The sequence below is a fragment of the Pipistrellus hanaki genome, assembly GCF_964339955.1.
Source record: "Pipistrellus hanaki genome assembly, chromosome: 4".
Lineage (NCBI taxonomy): Eukaryota > Metazoa > Chordata > Mammalia > Chiroptera > Vespertilionidae > Pipistrellus > Pipistrellus hanaki.
This window is the reverse complement of record NC_140506.1, coordinates 75,445,917-75,462,778: the sequence shown is the minus strand read 5'-3', so window position 1 is coordinate 75,462,778 and position 16,862 is coordinate 75,445,917. Positions and strand designations below refer to the sequence as shown.

The following is a 16,862-nucleotide window of genomic DNA, read 5'->3' as shown; positions in this document are numbered from 1 at the left end:
AAATCAGCCTGAGCATATATACCAGTATTCCTCTGTCCTTAATCCCGGTAAAACATACGAAATGAAGTTAAGAGTGGCTAGGAAATATGGGCAGCAGATGTAGAAATCTACAAGAATGTTAAAGAAACCTTCGTTTGTAAACAGTAAACAGAGGGCACCCACTGCCCTGAAGTGAAAGTGACACACATCCCCACCAGACAGACCTCTTCACACTGCTTCCTTAATTGAAAACATCACAGCAGGGGCATTATAAACCGCTGAGGGGTAAGGAACAACACAAGGAAAGGTTAAAAATACACAATTCCTACCTAAGTATTTACAATCCGAGACAGGCCCTAGAGGTAATACAAAAACTCATATTTTATAAATATATCATATTCAGGCTTCAGAAATCCCTTTTAAAACCCTGGACTTAACGGTGTGGTTCCTATTACACTAGATTTCTGTAGTGATGGTTAAATTTCAAAAGACATGCTTTGACTGGGGGCAATCACCCCTATGATCACAAACTTGGATAAAAACTGAAATCTACCTTATTTCCATGTTGGTTGAGCAAAAAGGATATCTGTGTCCCTTGAAGTAGTTTTCGAGAGAGGAGCAAGACTACAGGTCTCAGAGCACGGTGATTCCAAGAAACTGCCTCTTCTCTTTAAAAAGAGAAACTTTTCAGAGAAATATTTAATTTGACTGATCTTCATAATCACAGAAATTTTTGGAAATTTCAGGTCCAATGAAGGCACTCATTCTGTGTGTGTGTGTGTGTGTGTGTGTGTGTGAGAGAGAGAGAGAGAGAGAGAGAGAGAGAGAGAGAGAGAGGGTGTGTGTGTGTGTGTGTGTGTGTGTGTGTGTGTGAGAGAGAGAGAGAGAGACAGAGAGAGAGAGAGAGAGAGAGAGAGAGAGAGAGAGAGAGTGTGTGTGTGTGTGTGTGTGTGTGTGTGTGTGTTATTACTCCTCAAGGGATGGTCATCAGTCAAGTCCTAGAGGATGCACTGTGTGGAGCCCATCTTGGCCCAGAAGAGAGGAGGAAGGGGCTTCTCAAGTATGTGTAGTACTCTAATCACAGTTTGCATTTCCGTAAGAAGCAAATCTAACAATCTGATTCGTTAGCATATTCTTTGCAGCATAAACAAACCTCTACAGGGTGGAGGGGGAGGGAACAATTTACAAACGTGCGATGTATAATAAAAGGAAACAATAACAGAAAACAATGCACCATTTATCAACAGGAATCTTTAAGGTAAAGATATCCAGAGAAATAACTACTTAGTGTGGTCTTTCACTAGGAAAAATAAAGAATTTACTAGCTAAAGAACAACAACAACAACAAAAAAGTAGTAAAGAGATCTGTTTTATGTGGAATAGACAGCCAAGAGAAATGCCACTTCATAGAATAGTTCAAAAAATATTTAGGAATCTACAGTAAAAATAAAAATAAAAATAAGCTTATACCCGCAGTGACCTGTTGAGGGGGTGCCAGTCCTTTTTCCAGTTTTACAGTTCTGTTGCAAGAGGCTGCTGTAAAAAAATCCGTAAGATTGTGTATGTGAAAGGGTTTAGAATAGGAACTGACAAACAGTAACCCTCGATATTAGGAGCCTGAACCCTTGTCTTTGACAAAAGCTTAAAAATCTACCTGAGTAATGTGACCTGGGGAAAGGCCCAATTTTAATACGGGGAAAAGCAGTGAAAGAAACAGAAAAACCAACAATAAATAAGCTATAGATGTGCTATAGGAGTGGCAGCCACCTATGTATGCTCCACCTTTTAAAAAGAAAATAAAGAACTTACCAAAAGATGAGGTACTTTCCCCTCCTTAAAGCCTATTATAATACCTTTAAAAAATCCTCTTTAACCAAGACAATTTTCAGCAGCAACAAAGAACAAATGTGGTGTAGCAGAGACCCATTTGGGACTCTCACAAAATGTATCTATATTTAAAAAAAAAAAAAAAAAGAGAGAGAGAGAGAGAGAGAGAGAGAGAGAGAGAGAGAGAGAGAGAGAGAGGAAAGGGATGAGGAGCACAAGCTTCCAGGCCAGGTTATAAACTGCTGCATTTGCTGCCTCTCTTATACTGACTTTGGGCAAGCTGACTTAACCTCTCTGAGCTTCAGTGTCTTTAACCAGAAAACAGGGAGATGGCTTGGTTGCTCTAATGAATACAAAATTCTGAGCACAATACCTGGAACAGAGTAAGTTCTCAATACACAGTAGCTCCCTTTTCAAAAACAACTTTTCCAGGAATTCTTGAGGAAATAATTCAACACTAAATAAGCACTGATCAACCACCTACTATGCATGGATTACTGAGCAAAGGAAGCAACAATTCTGAGAACCTCACAGGCAGAGAGACTAAAGGTAGAGAACAGAGGGAAATAAAACACATTGGAAAAACAGGAAGAAAACTGGCTTTTTCAAGGTTCCAGTCATACTCTCAAGTGGCACACAATAAGCCATTACAGAGCATCTAACAGACCAAGAGCATGTTACAGACACACAATAAGCCATTACAGAGCGTCTAACAGACCAAGAGCATGTAACAGACACACAATAACAGAGCATGTGATAGCTCATGAGCTTCCCACCAGACCCCAAGTAAATCACAGAGTACAGTGTGTCATGGTCAACATTTCAAAAACTCCTTTAGGCTGACCCCAAGATATCAATCCACAGAAAATCATTTTAGAAAGATAAAATACTCTGAAAGCTAAGAAATAAAAATTTCTCTGATCTACTCCATATCCCAGCATTAAGACTATCAATAAATTTTACTTTGTTAATATCAACATCATCAGCATCTGTGATTTTGGAAACATGTGCAGATAAAATTAATTCTTGGTTGAAATATAGATAAAAGGAATGCTTTACTCTGGATAGGTTTTGAAGCCTCAATGATTCAAAGTGGAAAGACATAGTGCCAAAATATTAAACAAAATTTTTAAAAAGTGATCAAGAGAGCTAGAATCTGTGCAGACACTCTAAGTTAAAAACATAGTTTTTTACACTTTCAGGTATCATATGAAACTACTTTTTTTAAAAAAAATATATATATATATATTTTTGTAATCATATTATACTCCAATATTTTAAAACAGTTATACTCCTTCAACTGAAGGTGACCTGGAACAATCTGACCCATTTCTATATTAGACTAACAAAACTAATTTTAAAACGACACAACTGTCTAACACAGCAGGTTTCAACATTCAGGTGTGAAATCGCACCTCCCAGCACACAGGCTGAATTATCCCCGTGCCTCTCACCTGTAATTACGGTATCATTTGCTCTCTCCCCAGGTGGCTCTGAGCCACCATATATCATCCTCCCAGGCTCACATCTGGAAATACAAACTCCCTCTGGGGCCTCCTATGCTGTGTGGGTGAGAGTGGGGACAAAAGACAAAAACTTCATGCTGGCTTAGACAACTTCTGAAAACATCTCTTCCCACACGTAGTGTAAGAGCAATCTGACAAAATTAAAACACCCTTATGTCACCATGGCTAACAATAAGTATTTTTCAAATAAAAAGAGTAAATACACTTCACAGTTCCTGGAGAGGCCAGCTTCTTCCATTAAGGCCAATTCCAAAAATTTAGCAAAAGATCTTTCATCAGTTGAGAGGACATAATTAGCTGTTTTGATTAAAGCATTTTTCCTCCCCTGGTTAACAAGATATAACAGATGTCACCAACTTCCCTAATAACAATACAGCCCTGCATTTGGCATCTTTACAATTTTAAAACTGAACTGTCATATAGAAAAAATTATAGTGAGGGTGTCTCTGTACAACTGCGACTCCAAAGTGGTTATGACATGCCTGGACTCCCCAATGGAACAGATATGGAAATCATATTCCACGTGCACAGCCCAAAGCCCTCCTTAGCACACACTTGAAAACCAAGCTCTGAAATCTGATTGATGCGGGCTTATTCAAATCACCACCAATTATTCCTGGAAGTATAGACCAAGTGAGGTATGCAACCTGAACAGAAAATGCAAATGTCACAGTCACTCTCATCCAGGAGCACAGAGAACACACATGCAGAAAAATGTTTTGGGAAAAGCTATGTCCAGCTTAGACCCACTCTACCAAAACCCCAACTTCCTTGCGGAGAGGAAGAGTACTATATTTACCGTATTTTTCGGACCATAAGACGCACCGGACCATAAGACGCACCAGTTTTTAGAGAAGGGAAATGAAGAAAAAAAGATTCTGAAACAAATAGTGTCCTAAAATATTTTATGTGCATTAAAACCCAACATCACAGTCATAAACACATGTAATCAACCCTGTAAAGTAAACAGCAGCATTTAGAACCATTTTAGAGCCGGGCAAGCACACAGAGACCACACAGAGCCGGGCAAGTAAAAAAACTTTTTTTTTACAGTATATGTGTAGGCTATATTTGGACCATAAGACGCAGGGACTTTTTCCCCCCACCTCTGGGGGGGAAAAAGTGCGTCTTATGGTCCGAAAAATACGGTAATTTTTTTCACAGTAAGATTCTCTTGGTGCATTTGATCCAATTTACAAAAATTCCGTTTATACCAATTTTGTCAACATACCTGTCCATGGTGGGAAGGAGAGATAGGCCGGCATTTTAAAAGGGAGGCAGCCTCTCTGATTGAAGTTCAACTCAAACATCCTGGTTTAACAACTCCATTAATGACATCAAGCACAGATCTAAAGATTACTCAGCCCCTTTGTCAGTTGCATGTGTTATTTATAACGGAGTATATCAATCATGTCCTTCCCTTTATTATTTCCTACTTTCTGGTCCTAAGCTATTTGGTCTGCCAAATTAATACATTCCATTGCTGCTGCAAATCTAAACAAGGCCTGATGAAAGATTAATAAAATAATTGGGTTCTCTACAACCACATACACACCCCGAGAAATTCATCAATGTCTTTATTTGCATATCTGGCTGGCTGCCCCCTGCAGCAAAAATGTAAAGCACAATGCTCAGGTATCAGGTTTTATGGTTTGCATTTAATTTGGGGTGTCAATCTGCTTCTGTTTTAATTATATTCATCTTGAGATGTTATTACAATCTCATGAAAACTTATTTTCATTAAATGAATGACTATAAAAACATACACATGACAAACAGTTATTACATGTTTTCTGGTTCAGCCATAAAGATGCAAGATGGCTTAGCCAATACACCATGTGGATTTATTTAATGGTCTGAGTCTGCTGCAGAAGAAAAGTTTGATTGAGTCTTCAACTCCAACCATACTCCAAAGTTCACTTGTTCTACATGACCTGCTACTAAACTTGTTAATTTGCTCTGAGTTTCTCTCAATTGCCAGGCTGAGGAAAATGTTTCATCCAAAATATCATGTTAAAATCTTGTCATTTTATATCCAAATAGTTATGTTATCTTTCCATTGCACATTCAAGAATGAGAAATCCTCATATCATCACCTTAATATTTTTTTCTTCTACATCCTCATTCTGGGAAGTGGGGTCTGGGTGGGGTGTTAAAATTCTTAGAAAAATTGGAAGCTTTACAATCATGGGTGCTCATTCTCATTTGTGGTATTACTTTTGTTTTTTAAAAACCCACTTCCAACATTTCCAGCCCTTCGGAAGCAGACAGACTCCTAGTTTCATGGGATAACTGAGAATCTCTTATTCTTGAGCAGGTCAATTAACCACTCTGGGCTGTTTTCATTTGCAAAAAACAGAGGCAGAACTACATCACTAAAGACATCATCTGTGCTTATAAAAGTACACTGGCCAACAATGGCCGAGTTAAATGGATCAAAAGACTGCTCTGAGAAAAGCTGAGTCCTAACTTTTAAGATAAACTCCTCCTAAAGATGCTCTGCACATTAAGCTCAAAATTGTAATTTCACAAGTAATCAAACTGATTACCTGATAAGAAATGAGAAAGGAGCAAACTACAATACACAGCAATACAATAACAGTAACAGCAGCAAAACATAACAAATGCATGTTTTTTCCCCTTCTGCCTCAGTAAAAGTATAACTTCACTTGAATTACATAAAATCATTTTAGAAGAGCAAAATCCTGGGCCTTCCATCATTTTGCCAACTGAACACACACAGAGAGAAAGGGTGGAATTTCCAGTATGCGGCTGGAAAACAAGTGATAATCTAGTACTAATCTATTGTTTCATCTACTGTACATCCTCATTCTCTTAGGTTTCTCTTTTCCAACTTAGTTTTTAACTATAGAAAGCTATTCACTGAACAACATTTAGCCAGCAAGTATAAATGAACAGAGACCCTATCTAACAAAAACAAAAAGTCTACTTCAGTACAACTTTTGAGGAATAACTGCAATACTAGACTCTTTTAATGCCTCGATTCCAGCTCTAAAATATCACACTGCCATCAGGAACTTTGTGGAAACCTTAAATGAGGTTGGTAGGTTGGTATGGCACTGCAGTGTAGGGCAGGTGTGGGGACAACAAGGAAAATGACATCCCTCAGGTCCCATCACAACTTGAGCCGGGAATTGACTTAAATCCTGTCCCAGATTCAGAATGTTACTGCAGTCAGAAAGTATCAGATTTCAGCCATAACACCAAGAGTCACAATTTGTCTTCACAGGCTATGCTTCTGAATCTCACCCAGGCCATTTCAAAATGCTTCAGTTAATAGCAATCACACAGCACCTGCAATCTGAAGACTTTCTGCCAAAAATGAATCCCAACCTACATTAGCCATTTCCCATTACTTAAAAAACGGTGGGCTCTTTCCCCTCTTTTCTTATGCCTCCATTTTGCCACACTTGGATTTTCCAGGACGCTGAAGCTACCAAGGAGATATGGCACACCTTGAAGTATAGTGGCAAGGCAAAAGTGACAGTAAAGTAAAAAAATATATATTTGTATGTAATTTGGCAATTTGTGTCATTTGTCAGGCAAATCCTAACTAGAGGTTTGGATATAAATGGGAAATCAAAACGATGAGCTGTAACAGCCCAGAAAATTGTGGCAAGCAATTTACTAACATCAGTCCTTTCCTCAGACTGTCAAAGTTCAAACAATGGAAGTTTGAAACGTTTCAATTTCCACATTTCATTCACAACTTTCTAAATCTATTACCGTCTATTAAGTGCATTAACAATTTTGATAGATCTACCTCAGTAATGGAAGAGAGAGGGGAAGAAGGGAGTACAGTTGGGAGGGAGGGAAGGAAGGAGGCAGGCAGGCAGGCAGGCAGTGGGTGGGTGTGGAATCTAACTGGATTCTGAGATAAGACTGCCATTTACACTAATATGTGGAAATAAATACCTGAAAAGAAGGCAGCAAAACCAACAATTTTAGGCTACAGGACCACTTGCAAAGGAAGGAATCAGAGACCTGAAGAGGACTGACACACAGAAGCCTGCACTTGTCTAGTCTCTTCTTAGGCAAAGAAAACCATACTAAGTGCTTATTTTCTAAATTTATTTGACCACAGGACACTTCTCCCCACCTCAGTTACTAACAGCATAAACAGGACCTATTCTTTGGATCTTACAACGATACTTACTGACTGTATACCCCTGACGCTCCAGACTTAGGAGAAGAAATGAAGGAAGATCACAGCAAAGATTCTGAAGAAGAAAAACAAACTTAGGGTGTCACAGGTTTGTCCCAGGTTTAAATTCGTTGCCACCTTCTAGGAAAAAAATTGGCATTCATCTATGGAATAGGTACAGATTATATAAGAAAAACAGTTCTGGCCCAACTAACAATGTCCCTAAATTATTTTTGAACCTCCCCACCAAATTAATTCCTATCTTGCTCTTCCAAACTTCAATTATCTGCGTTTTCAAATCTCCCTGATTTTTCAGAAGTTTACCAAATGAATAGCAGCTATCTTGTTACCATCTTCTTTTTCCTCTATCTGCAGAATATTGGTTTAATCCTGACCCTGAAAGTGTTGTTTCTTGGAGAAAAAAAAAAAACAAAAAAACACAACAACAAAAAAAACACTATGAGGCACTTTCACCAAGGTAGTATATTAGACTATATACAGCGTAAGTTAAAATAAAATGTAAAACCACTAACCCACTGTCCTCGACTCTCTGCATGTGGACACACACACACACATACAGTCCATCAAAAACTGTTACAGGCCCTAGCCAGCTTTCTCAGTGGTTACAGCATCAGCCTGTGGACTGAAGGGTCCTGGGTTGATTCGTGGTCAAGAGCACATGCCTGGATTTCAGGCTCAACCCCTGGCCCAGGTCAGGGCTCATGAGGAAAGCAACAATATGGATAGCAGTCTCCTCCTCCCCCTCCTATCCTTCCTCCTCCTCCTCCTCCCACTACTCCCTCCCTTTCACAAAGGAAAAATATCCTTCTGTGAGGATTTAAAAAAAAAAAAAAAAATGCTACAGGCATTCTGTCCAAAAGGCCTCTAAATCTTGTAGCCATTGAGACCTAAATTACTTAACTGCTGGCCTCAATTATGATTTTTCTCAGCATAGGGACCTTATTTCTAATCCTATTATTCTCTAAAACTAAATAATCACTATTTTTTTTTACAGTATATAGAACTGCTGCATCTCAGAACCTCTTTATCATTCTTAATGCTCCGTGTTTGTTTGTTTTTAACGGAGCTTGCTCTAGATTTTGGGGTTTTTTGTTGTTTTTTTTAACCCTTTTCCAACTGTGAAAGCTAGAGGACAATACTCTCAGAAAGGATGAAAAGCTAACCACTAACTTTGTAATTCATTTTTTTCAAAGCTCATTTATATCCTCTCTACTTCCAAAAAAAAGAGCTGAAGTTGTTAATCTCAACAGCTAAAACAAACTGTGCAGAATCATCATATCACAATCTTTGACCTCATCTCAGACAAATACTTCTGACGTGACCTCTGTGCAGTAAAATACTGAAATTCAGTTCACACAGTGAAATATTTGAATGCATAACCAATCACAGTATTCACACTCTTCCATTTCTGCAAACTTTCTCACCACTTAGAACTCCTCAGATCTTAAAGCCATGCACATTTTCAGAAGTGAAATGCAGGAGGAACTGACCCATTTACCTTGCAATTCCATTCCAAACTTCCCAAGATAAAAAAGTGAAAAACAAAACCTATCTCCACAGCTCTCTCTGGCTGAGAAACAGCAGAAAGGTTCTGACCTTTGTTGAACTAGCACTTCCTACATAAACGGGCCAAAGAAACCTTTCTTTTAAGGTCAGTCAGTGCCAGCCTCCTTTCTCATCCAACCTACTTTCCAGCTTGCTTAGAAAGCAGCAATACACTAGAAGGGACTAAGAAGACAGGGTAGAACGTATTGGCTAGAGGCAGCTGGGTGGCCTGAGAACTGGGCTGCTATTACACTGAAAGTGCTATTAATGAAAATCACTGACCAATTCTTACTTCATGGTGGGGTTGCCAACAATCAATGAAAGGGCTGACACCAGGCAGGAAAAGAGAGCAGGAGGACAAATGAACTAATCATCATTATTTACACCTTGCACTCCCCTTACCACTCCCACTTCAGCAGCAGCCTCCGCTGCAACTTCAAACTTCTGTGCCTGGTTTTCCAAGTAGTCTATCACGGGCCCACTCTCTCTAAACTCAGAGATCACCAGAATCCTGGAAGGGATCTATCAGATCTTTCCCAGTATCCCCCATACCAGATTATGGATTCTAATGCCAACAATACAAGTGTCCTGTGGTCAAATAATTTTAGGAAATAAGGTACATCATATGGCCTTCTCTGATACTCAAAACTCGCATTTCATATAATAAAAGACTTAATTCTGACATAACAAGTCACCCCTTGAATTTTGTCTAGCCCACCAAGTTCCAAAACTATTGGAGACCAGATCACATTTTTCTGTTCTAAAACGCAAACTCTGAACACCTGGCAAAGCTGTGTTCCCAGCCAGCATGGGCACCTTTTGCTCTAAAACTAGTCTAAACCTCTCAACTAATGGGTTTTGAAAATGATACTTTAGACTAGTAACTTCCGAAAGTGACTCAACCAGTTAGGACAGCCAAGCCTGGAATATTTCTCCACTGTCTCCCGACTCCCTACAAGCACTCTTTACTTCCATGATGTTGGACTTATTTCTACCAGGCCTTCCTGGCCCCCAACCCCTAATCAAATAGCATCTTCTCACTCTTTTTCCTGCACCTTCTTCGCTATTCCCACTTCTTCAAATGCTTTCATTCCCACATTCCTTCCTTCTCTATCTACCCAAATCACTTCAACCTTTTAGGTCCCATCTTCTCCAGGAAGCCTTCTCAAATGCTTTAGCCAGTGGCACTCACTGTCCCATTCTCTGAACGCCTATTGCACATAGTTGGTATTAGGCATCCAAGGGCCTATTTTGAAATGTTGTAGGTGCTGGACTTGTCAGCAACTAAATGGTACACTCCTTCAAGATGCTACATATATTTTAGGGGTTTTTTGTACGCTTCCTAATACCTTGCACATATCAGGCACTCCATAAATATTTGCTGACTGATATGAGGAACATGATTAATGTTGGGTGTTTTTAAACAACTGAATAAGTGAGATTTGACCATGATACATTATTAAAGCCTATTAACAGGGCACACTATAAATACAACAACTTCTGTACAGCCCATTTGTGCTATCGGTGTGCAGTGTTTCAGGGGAAGCCCTGAAACAGAGCTAGGACATGAAGACCACATGAAATTCTTGGTTTGATCCTGTACCCACCAGAAATGAGTCTTCCTTAGTTTTTACAAGCCTGCGGAGCTCCAAGGGGCCTCCTGTCTGCCAATCCCACCAATTTCATCTTTGCTTCCCTTGGTCAATTGTACAAAAGGAGGCTGCATCCAAAAATCCAGTGCACAACAGAGGAGTGAGGGTGAAAAAAAATAATGATTTTGCAAAGTCAAAGTTTTAGCTGCACAATGGTAAGATATGTACACATATAATACCTTAATAAAAAAAATGGGGGAAAAAATTTTAGCTGCATTACTCACATGGCTAATTGAGACTACACAAAAAGAAACCCAAATAAGAACAGAACAGCAACATTATCAGGTATATCATGGAACACTGACAGTACTAAAACTCCAACATTTCCATTATGCTTTCCTTGTTAGAAGTGACTTTTGTTTTTTTTAATGAGGTATGACATCTGGGGATATTCACTCTCAGCCTGCTATTCAAAGAATATCCAAATAAACAGCACCATATCCAAATGGTAATTCTGTTTCTCAAATGCCTAATGAAAAGAACACCATGATCAACTTTAGCCTCCTCACCTACCCTCTTATCTTCTATCATGAGACTCTTCACAATCACATACTTGAACTTCAGGGTGCAATTACTCAAGACAAGTGTCCCTGCAGAATATGAAACTACCTCGGCCAGTTTTACTACCTATGAAGTGTGGGCTTCTCAAACTACTCCCAAAGCTTTCATCATCTTAAATATCCAATAGTGAAAAAATAATCAGCATAAAAATGCTGGTTGTCGTTAGGCAAGTTCCTTACTTTTGCTCCAGCATTAGGAAAGTCATAGTTGGACTGGAACAACTTATATCAGCACATTTCATTTTGGGACAGGAGCCTTTTTCAGAGAGGGAGTCAAAAATCAATTTGTCCATCCATTAATATCCAAAGTAAGCTACTCCAGTTTGCCAGCTATTGCTCTGAACTGGCATAAGATACAAGCCTACCTGTATTAAGCCAATATTTCTGGTTTCTTATCACAATACTAGCAGCAGCCTCAAGTTATATGGTGATGACTGTTTTCATTTCTAAACACAAGGCACACAAAAAAGTAATACATATTTAGGGTACCCTTAGCATCTATCATAATTCTGTCACATACATTTCTATCCAAGTTCATAGCTTAGTTGCCTGTTTCCCGATAAGCCCTCACGTTTTATGGTGATGGCTGAGTAAATCTTCCAAAATGAGTACATACGTAGGTTTTATCTTCATGCTCACTACACACGTATGTTTGACCACCCAGCCTGGATACAAATGTGCAGCAAACAGATCTGCAGAACCAAACATACATTATTTTTATTCCCCACTTTGTTTCTAATCTGAAAGATTTACAGCTTTCCTACAAAAGCTGAACCTTTTACATGTGAACACTGACAGGATATTTGATGATATTAGGAAACTTGTTTACTTAGGTGTGATAATGGTACTGTGGGGGTTTTGGTGTTTTTTTTAAATCATTACCATTTCCAGGTACATACAGAAATATTTACATATTTCTCCTATCACATCTAGGAGGGGAGATTGAGTAGATGAGATACAGTTGAAACAAGATGAAACATGAGCTGGCAGTTGGTGAGCTGGGTGTTGGGTACATTGGGGATTATCAAATTGTTCTCTCTACTTTTGTATATGTTTAAATTTTCTATAAAGTTTTAAGAAAACTTTTTCAAGTGTTAGACCATTTAGACTCACACACAGGTGTGTAAATAGTATTTAGATACTAAGGTAGCATAATATTCAGCAAACCAAAATAACTGGGATTTTAAATTAAGAAAAGTAGCAGGGGGGGAAAAAAAAAAAGATAATCGCAGCAAGAAAGGTAATGGTGTTAACGGCAGACTTTGAACTTGGTCTTCTTTAAAAATTAAAAGTTTTTCAAGCCCCAAAAGAAACTAGAAGGGTACATTTTCTCTCAAATGCCAAATGAATAGATATACACATCACAAGCCCAGGCAAATATTTATCAAAAGCAAAAATGACTTTAGAAACTACTGCCTAAGTTATACCTATTTCTATTTGGCCTTCAGAAATGTCTATGGGAAACTACAGACCCCTTGCTTACTGAGAGGGGACATGGGGCAGCCCAGGGTAACCATACAAAACGCAGAACCACTTGTAACTAGATCTTACAAGTACTGTCCCAAACTAACCACCGATAGCAATCATGAACCAAATTCTAGGCAGCATTTTCTATTAGCATACATGCTGCTATGTCAATTCCTATTTTAAATCAACAGAGAAACAGAGGGAAAGAGGTCACACTGTACAGTACCCTCCCACCTCGGCAAAGTTGAAGCCACAGTTAGCATTATCCTAATAAGTGGTGAGCCTCAACACTCAAAACGATTGTGCACAATTCTTTTTAGCCAATAAAGCACCGGTTCTAGAACCGAAGGGTAACAGATTCAGTCACCAACATCAAAATCCATGGTCACCAATACCAGCAGCCACCCTCCCTTCCTCCCCAACCACTTGGCCACCATCCACCACCACCATTACCACCAGCAGCCCAACCAAAAAGCAGTTCAAATAGAAAAGAAAAAAAAAAAAGGAAGGCTTCTGTTTAAAAATATATTAAACCTGAGACCCAAACACACACAGAGAACCAGCAATCTCAACCTGTACAGTTACTGCAAGTGAGATTTAAGCTGTCATTAACTACGCTGGCATATTTGATCATCTCAAATAATACCATAATTACAGCACAACATCAAAGGAAAAGGAAAAAGTTTCCTTCAGGAACCTCTAACCAGGCCAAGTGCATAAAAGGCTAGAAACCAACTATCTTGATTTTGTGCTTAAGCAAAGCTGGACCAACTCTGCAGAATCTCAAAGCCTTTTCTGTGTGTGTAGTGTGTTGGGGATGGGGAAAGCAAGGCAGGGGGAGGGAAAAGGGGGTTACATTTGTAGAGACCAAGGACCCATGCCAGCACCAAATGGGATTCTTCCAGGTAAAGACAGTTTCCCCCTGACCCCTGGACAGTCTACCTCTAACTACCCACCCTCTTCCCCAGAAGCTGGTTAGAGGGCAGCAAAATGTGCTTTTGGAAATCAACACTGCAGGTACCCAAGGAATAAAGACTTGTATATACACACAAAGCCCATCAGAAAGAAAAGAGAAACACACACACACACACACACACACACACACACACACACCAAAAAAAATAAATTTAAAAAAGGAAAGGGAGAGGGACAATTGGGTGTCAAGCCCTTCAGATACCAGCTAGGATTGTATTCTTCCCTCCCACCAGTCGTCCCTGGTGTACCTTTTCCTGTCCTTTAACCAAACTGCTCCTATACACCCATGTGCATATATCTCTGTGCACAAATATTATAATTAACCCTTCCTGCAACAGAGCCCCATGGGGAGCACAGAAAGATATTCCATCCTTTTCTCTCTGCTCTCCCCTCCTCCCTCCTCCCTCCCAACCAGGAGAAAACGCCCCCTTCCCCAGCTTCACCAGAAGAAAAAAAAAAAAAAAAAAGGCAGGGAGAGGGGGACAGAGACACCACAAAACACCATCAGTCTCCAGGTCCGAGGACACCCAGGAAAGGTATACACTACACACACACACACACACACACACACACACACACACACACACAAGCACATATGGCTCCGTAGAAAGCACACACAGGGAACCGTCCACAGGCGCCCCAAACCCAGCAGAGAGACTTCCACCAGCTAAGAAGCCATGATTGGGGAGGGAGAGGAGGAAGGAGTAGAGGCAGAGCTATATCCGTGGGGAGGGGGGCGCATTGTTGTGATGCCCGAACCCCTTTCTCCGTGCCCATCTGCTGCGGAGGGGGCGCGGGAAGGGGGCGCAGGGGACAGGCGAGCGAAAACGAGGAACCCGGGAGCCCAGGCAGGGCTTGGCGATTCCCTCCTGCTGCCTGCCTGCCTGCCTGTCTGTCCGCGCCCCCCTGTTCCTATTCCCCCCAACAATAAGATCTCCAGTCTTAGACAGACAGACAGACAGACAGACACACCGGCCAGAGCACACCGTGGGCGAAGCTGACGGCGCCGGGCACCGCGAAAAATGGGGTCGTTGCATAGAAAGGAAAACCAGGGGGAGACGAGGGGGGTGTCCCCCTTACCTCCAGCGCTTCAAAAGTGACAAAGCTGGTCATGGCAAATCCATCAATGATGTCCTCTTCGGCCGACGTGGACTCCCTGCGCTTCCTCCGCGGGGGTCGGGGCCGGGACGGGGCGGCGGAGGACGGGGGCTTCCCATTGTCTTCCTTGTCGGAGCCCGACGACGAGGCGAGCGAGGGCGCCCGGGTCCGGCCGGCGGCGCCGCCAGCAGCCGCGCCGGCCCCCAGCCCGCCGCCCCGGGAGCGCCTCTCCCGGTCTCGCTGCGACCGCGACCGCCGCTTCTTGCGGAGCCCGTGGCCCCGCGCCGGGCCATCCATGGCTCCGCCGCGCCGGGGGCTGCCCCGCTCGCCGCCCGCCCGCCACAGGGCTCCGGCCGCGGCCGCACACGAAAATCAAAAATCAAAATAAAAAAAATGACACCCACCCCTCCCTCCCTCCGCCTCCCCGCTCTCTCGGCTTCCCTCCGCCCCGAGGAGGGCGCGGGGGAGACGGCGGCCGAAAGAAGGGAGAGAGGGGAAGAAAGAGAGGAGAAAGGGAAGGGGGGAAGGGGCGGGGGGACGGGAGGAGGGACGGGCGCGAGGGCGAGAGGCGAGAGGCGAGGAGCCCAAGTGCGGGGCCGGCTGCCCCCCGCGGCCCCGCCGGGAGGAGGGTCGGGGGAGATCCCTGCGAGCGAGCGAGCGGCGCCCGAGCAAAGTAATGGCTGAACACACAGGTCTCCTTTAGAGGGAAAAAAAAAAAAAATAACTCACCGAGCAGGCAATAAATCAGAATAGCGGAATGCTTTGATCAAGAGGCTGGGAGGCTCCGGGGAGCCCTCCCCGCGGCCATTCTCCGCCGCGCCCCCCCCCTCCCTGCTCCCCGGTCCCCCAAATACGACTGCGCCCCCCACCACCACCACCGAGTCCAAAATCGGGTCCGAAAAAGGTCGCGGGAAAGTGGGGGGCAATGAACTTCACCCGCCCCTTCGCTCAGGAAAACACCCCCGCCGCCGCCTCGCCTCTCACACACGCCCCGGAGCAAACTCACTCCCAGGCTCCCAGGTTTTGAGGAAACGCGTCCAGGGGAGGCCGGGGCTGCCCGGCGATCGGAGAGGGAGGGGACCCCCCAGGGAGGGGAGCATAATAATGAAATAATTAGGGGAGGAGAAGGAGGAGGAGAGAGCGAAACTGGCAGAGGTGGAGGAGAGGGAGGTGGAGGAAGGGAAGGAGGAGGATGCTGGAGCAGTTGTGGGGTTTTTGCTTTTCGGGTCTTGGAGAGGGAGGAGGAGGGGGGGAGCTGAAAGAAGAGAAGAAGCAGACAGACCCTGACGCTGCCACCCACCCCCCCCCACCCACCCCGATCTAAAAAAAAAAAAAAAAATTTCCAGTCCAGTCCCAGAGAAGAGGTCACCCTTCTTCAAAAAAATGGGAGGGGGTGAGTCTGTCGACGAGGAAAAGCAGAAAGAAATCTCCAGCGGGAGAGACACCGGGGTGCCGCCGCCGCCGCCGCCGCCTCTTCGCTGCGCCCAGCCGGAGGGAGGAAGGCGATCGGGAAGCGCTGGGGACGCGGCGATCACCGAGCGGCTAAGGCTGCCACCGGAGCCCCGAGCCGGAGGGTGTACAGCGTGTCCCCGGGCGGCTGCAGCGGGAGCACGGGCACAGCCCCATCCTCCGCCCGCCCGCCCGCCTCGCTCCGCGCCCGCTCCTCCCCCTCCGCGGCCGGCCCACCGCCGCCGCCGCCGCCTCAGCCCAGCCCCGCACCCGCCCGCGCGCGCCCGCGCACGCGCCCTCCCCGCGCCCGGCCCGGCGCGCGCTCCCGCCCCCGCGGCCCCGGCCGGCTGGTCACGTGGCCCCGGGCCGCCTCCGCCCCCGCCCCCTCCCCAGCGGTGGAGAGTGTGTAGAAAGCAAAAGGCTGCGGGCTGGCCGCGCTCCCGCGCCCAGGGCATGCGCGCTGGGGCGGCCGGGCCTGCGCACTGGGGGCGGAGGGGCGCGGGGAGTGGGCGGCGGAGGTGGGCTGGGGGGCGGCGGCGACGGGGCCGCCTGCGTGGGGTCGGCTGCGGCCCCACAAAGTTAGCGCGCGAGGGTGTGG

At 43.9% G+C, this 16,862-nt stretch overlaps 1 protein-coding gene across 4 annotated transcripts in view; it reads right to left on the bottom strand.

Moving 5' to 3' along the window:
• AUTS2 (activator of transcription and developmental regulator AUTS2) overlaps positions 1 to 15,226 on the bottom strand; it is a 1,022,921-nt gene extending 1,007,695 nt beyond the window's left edge. For 2 of the 4 annotated variants that reach the window (XM_084880675.1, XM_084880676.1), the window contains exon 1: positions 14,798 to 15,226. In XM_084880675.1, coding sequence (XP_084736801.1) covers positions 14,798 to 15,112 — 315 coding nt within the window. In that variant the 5' untranslated portion in view covers positions 15,113 to 15,226. The remainder of the gene's footprint in view (positions 1 to 14,797) is intronic. The other 2 variants (XM_084880677.1, XM_084880678.1) reach the window with 1 other exon arrangement.
• Positions 15,227 to 16,862: the final 1,636 nt, after the last annotated feature.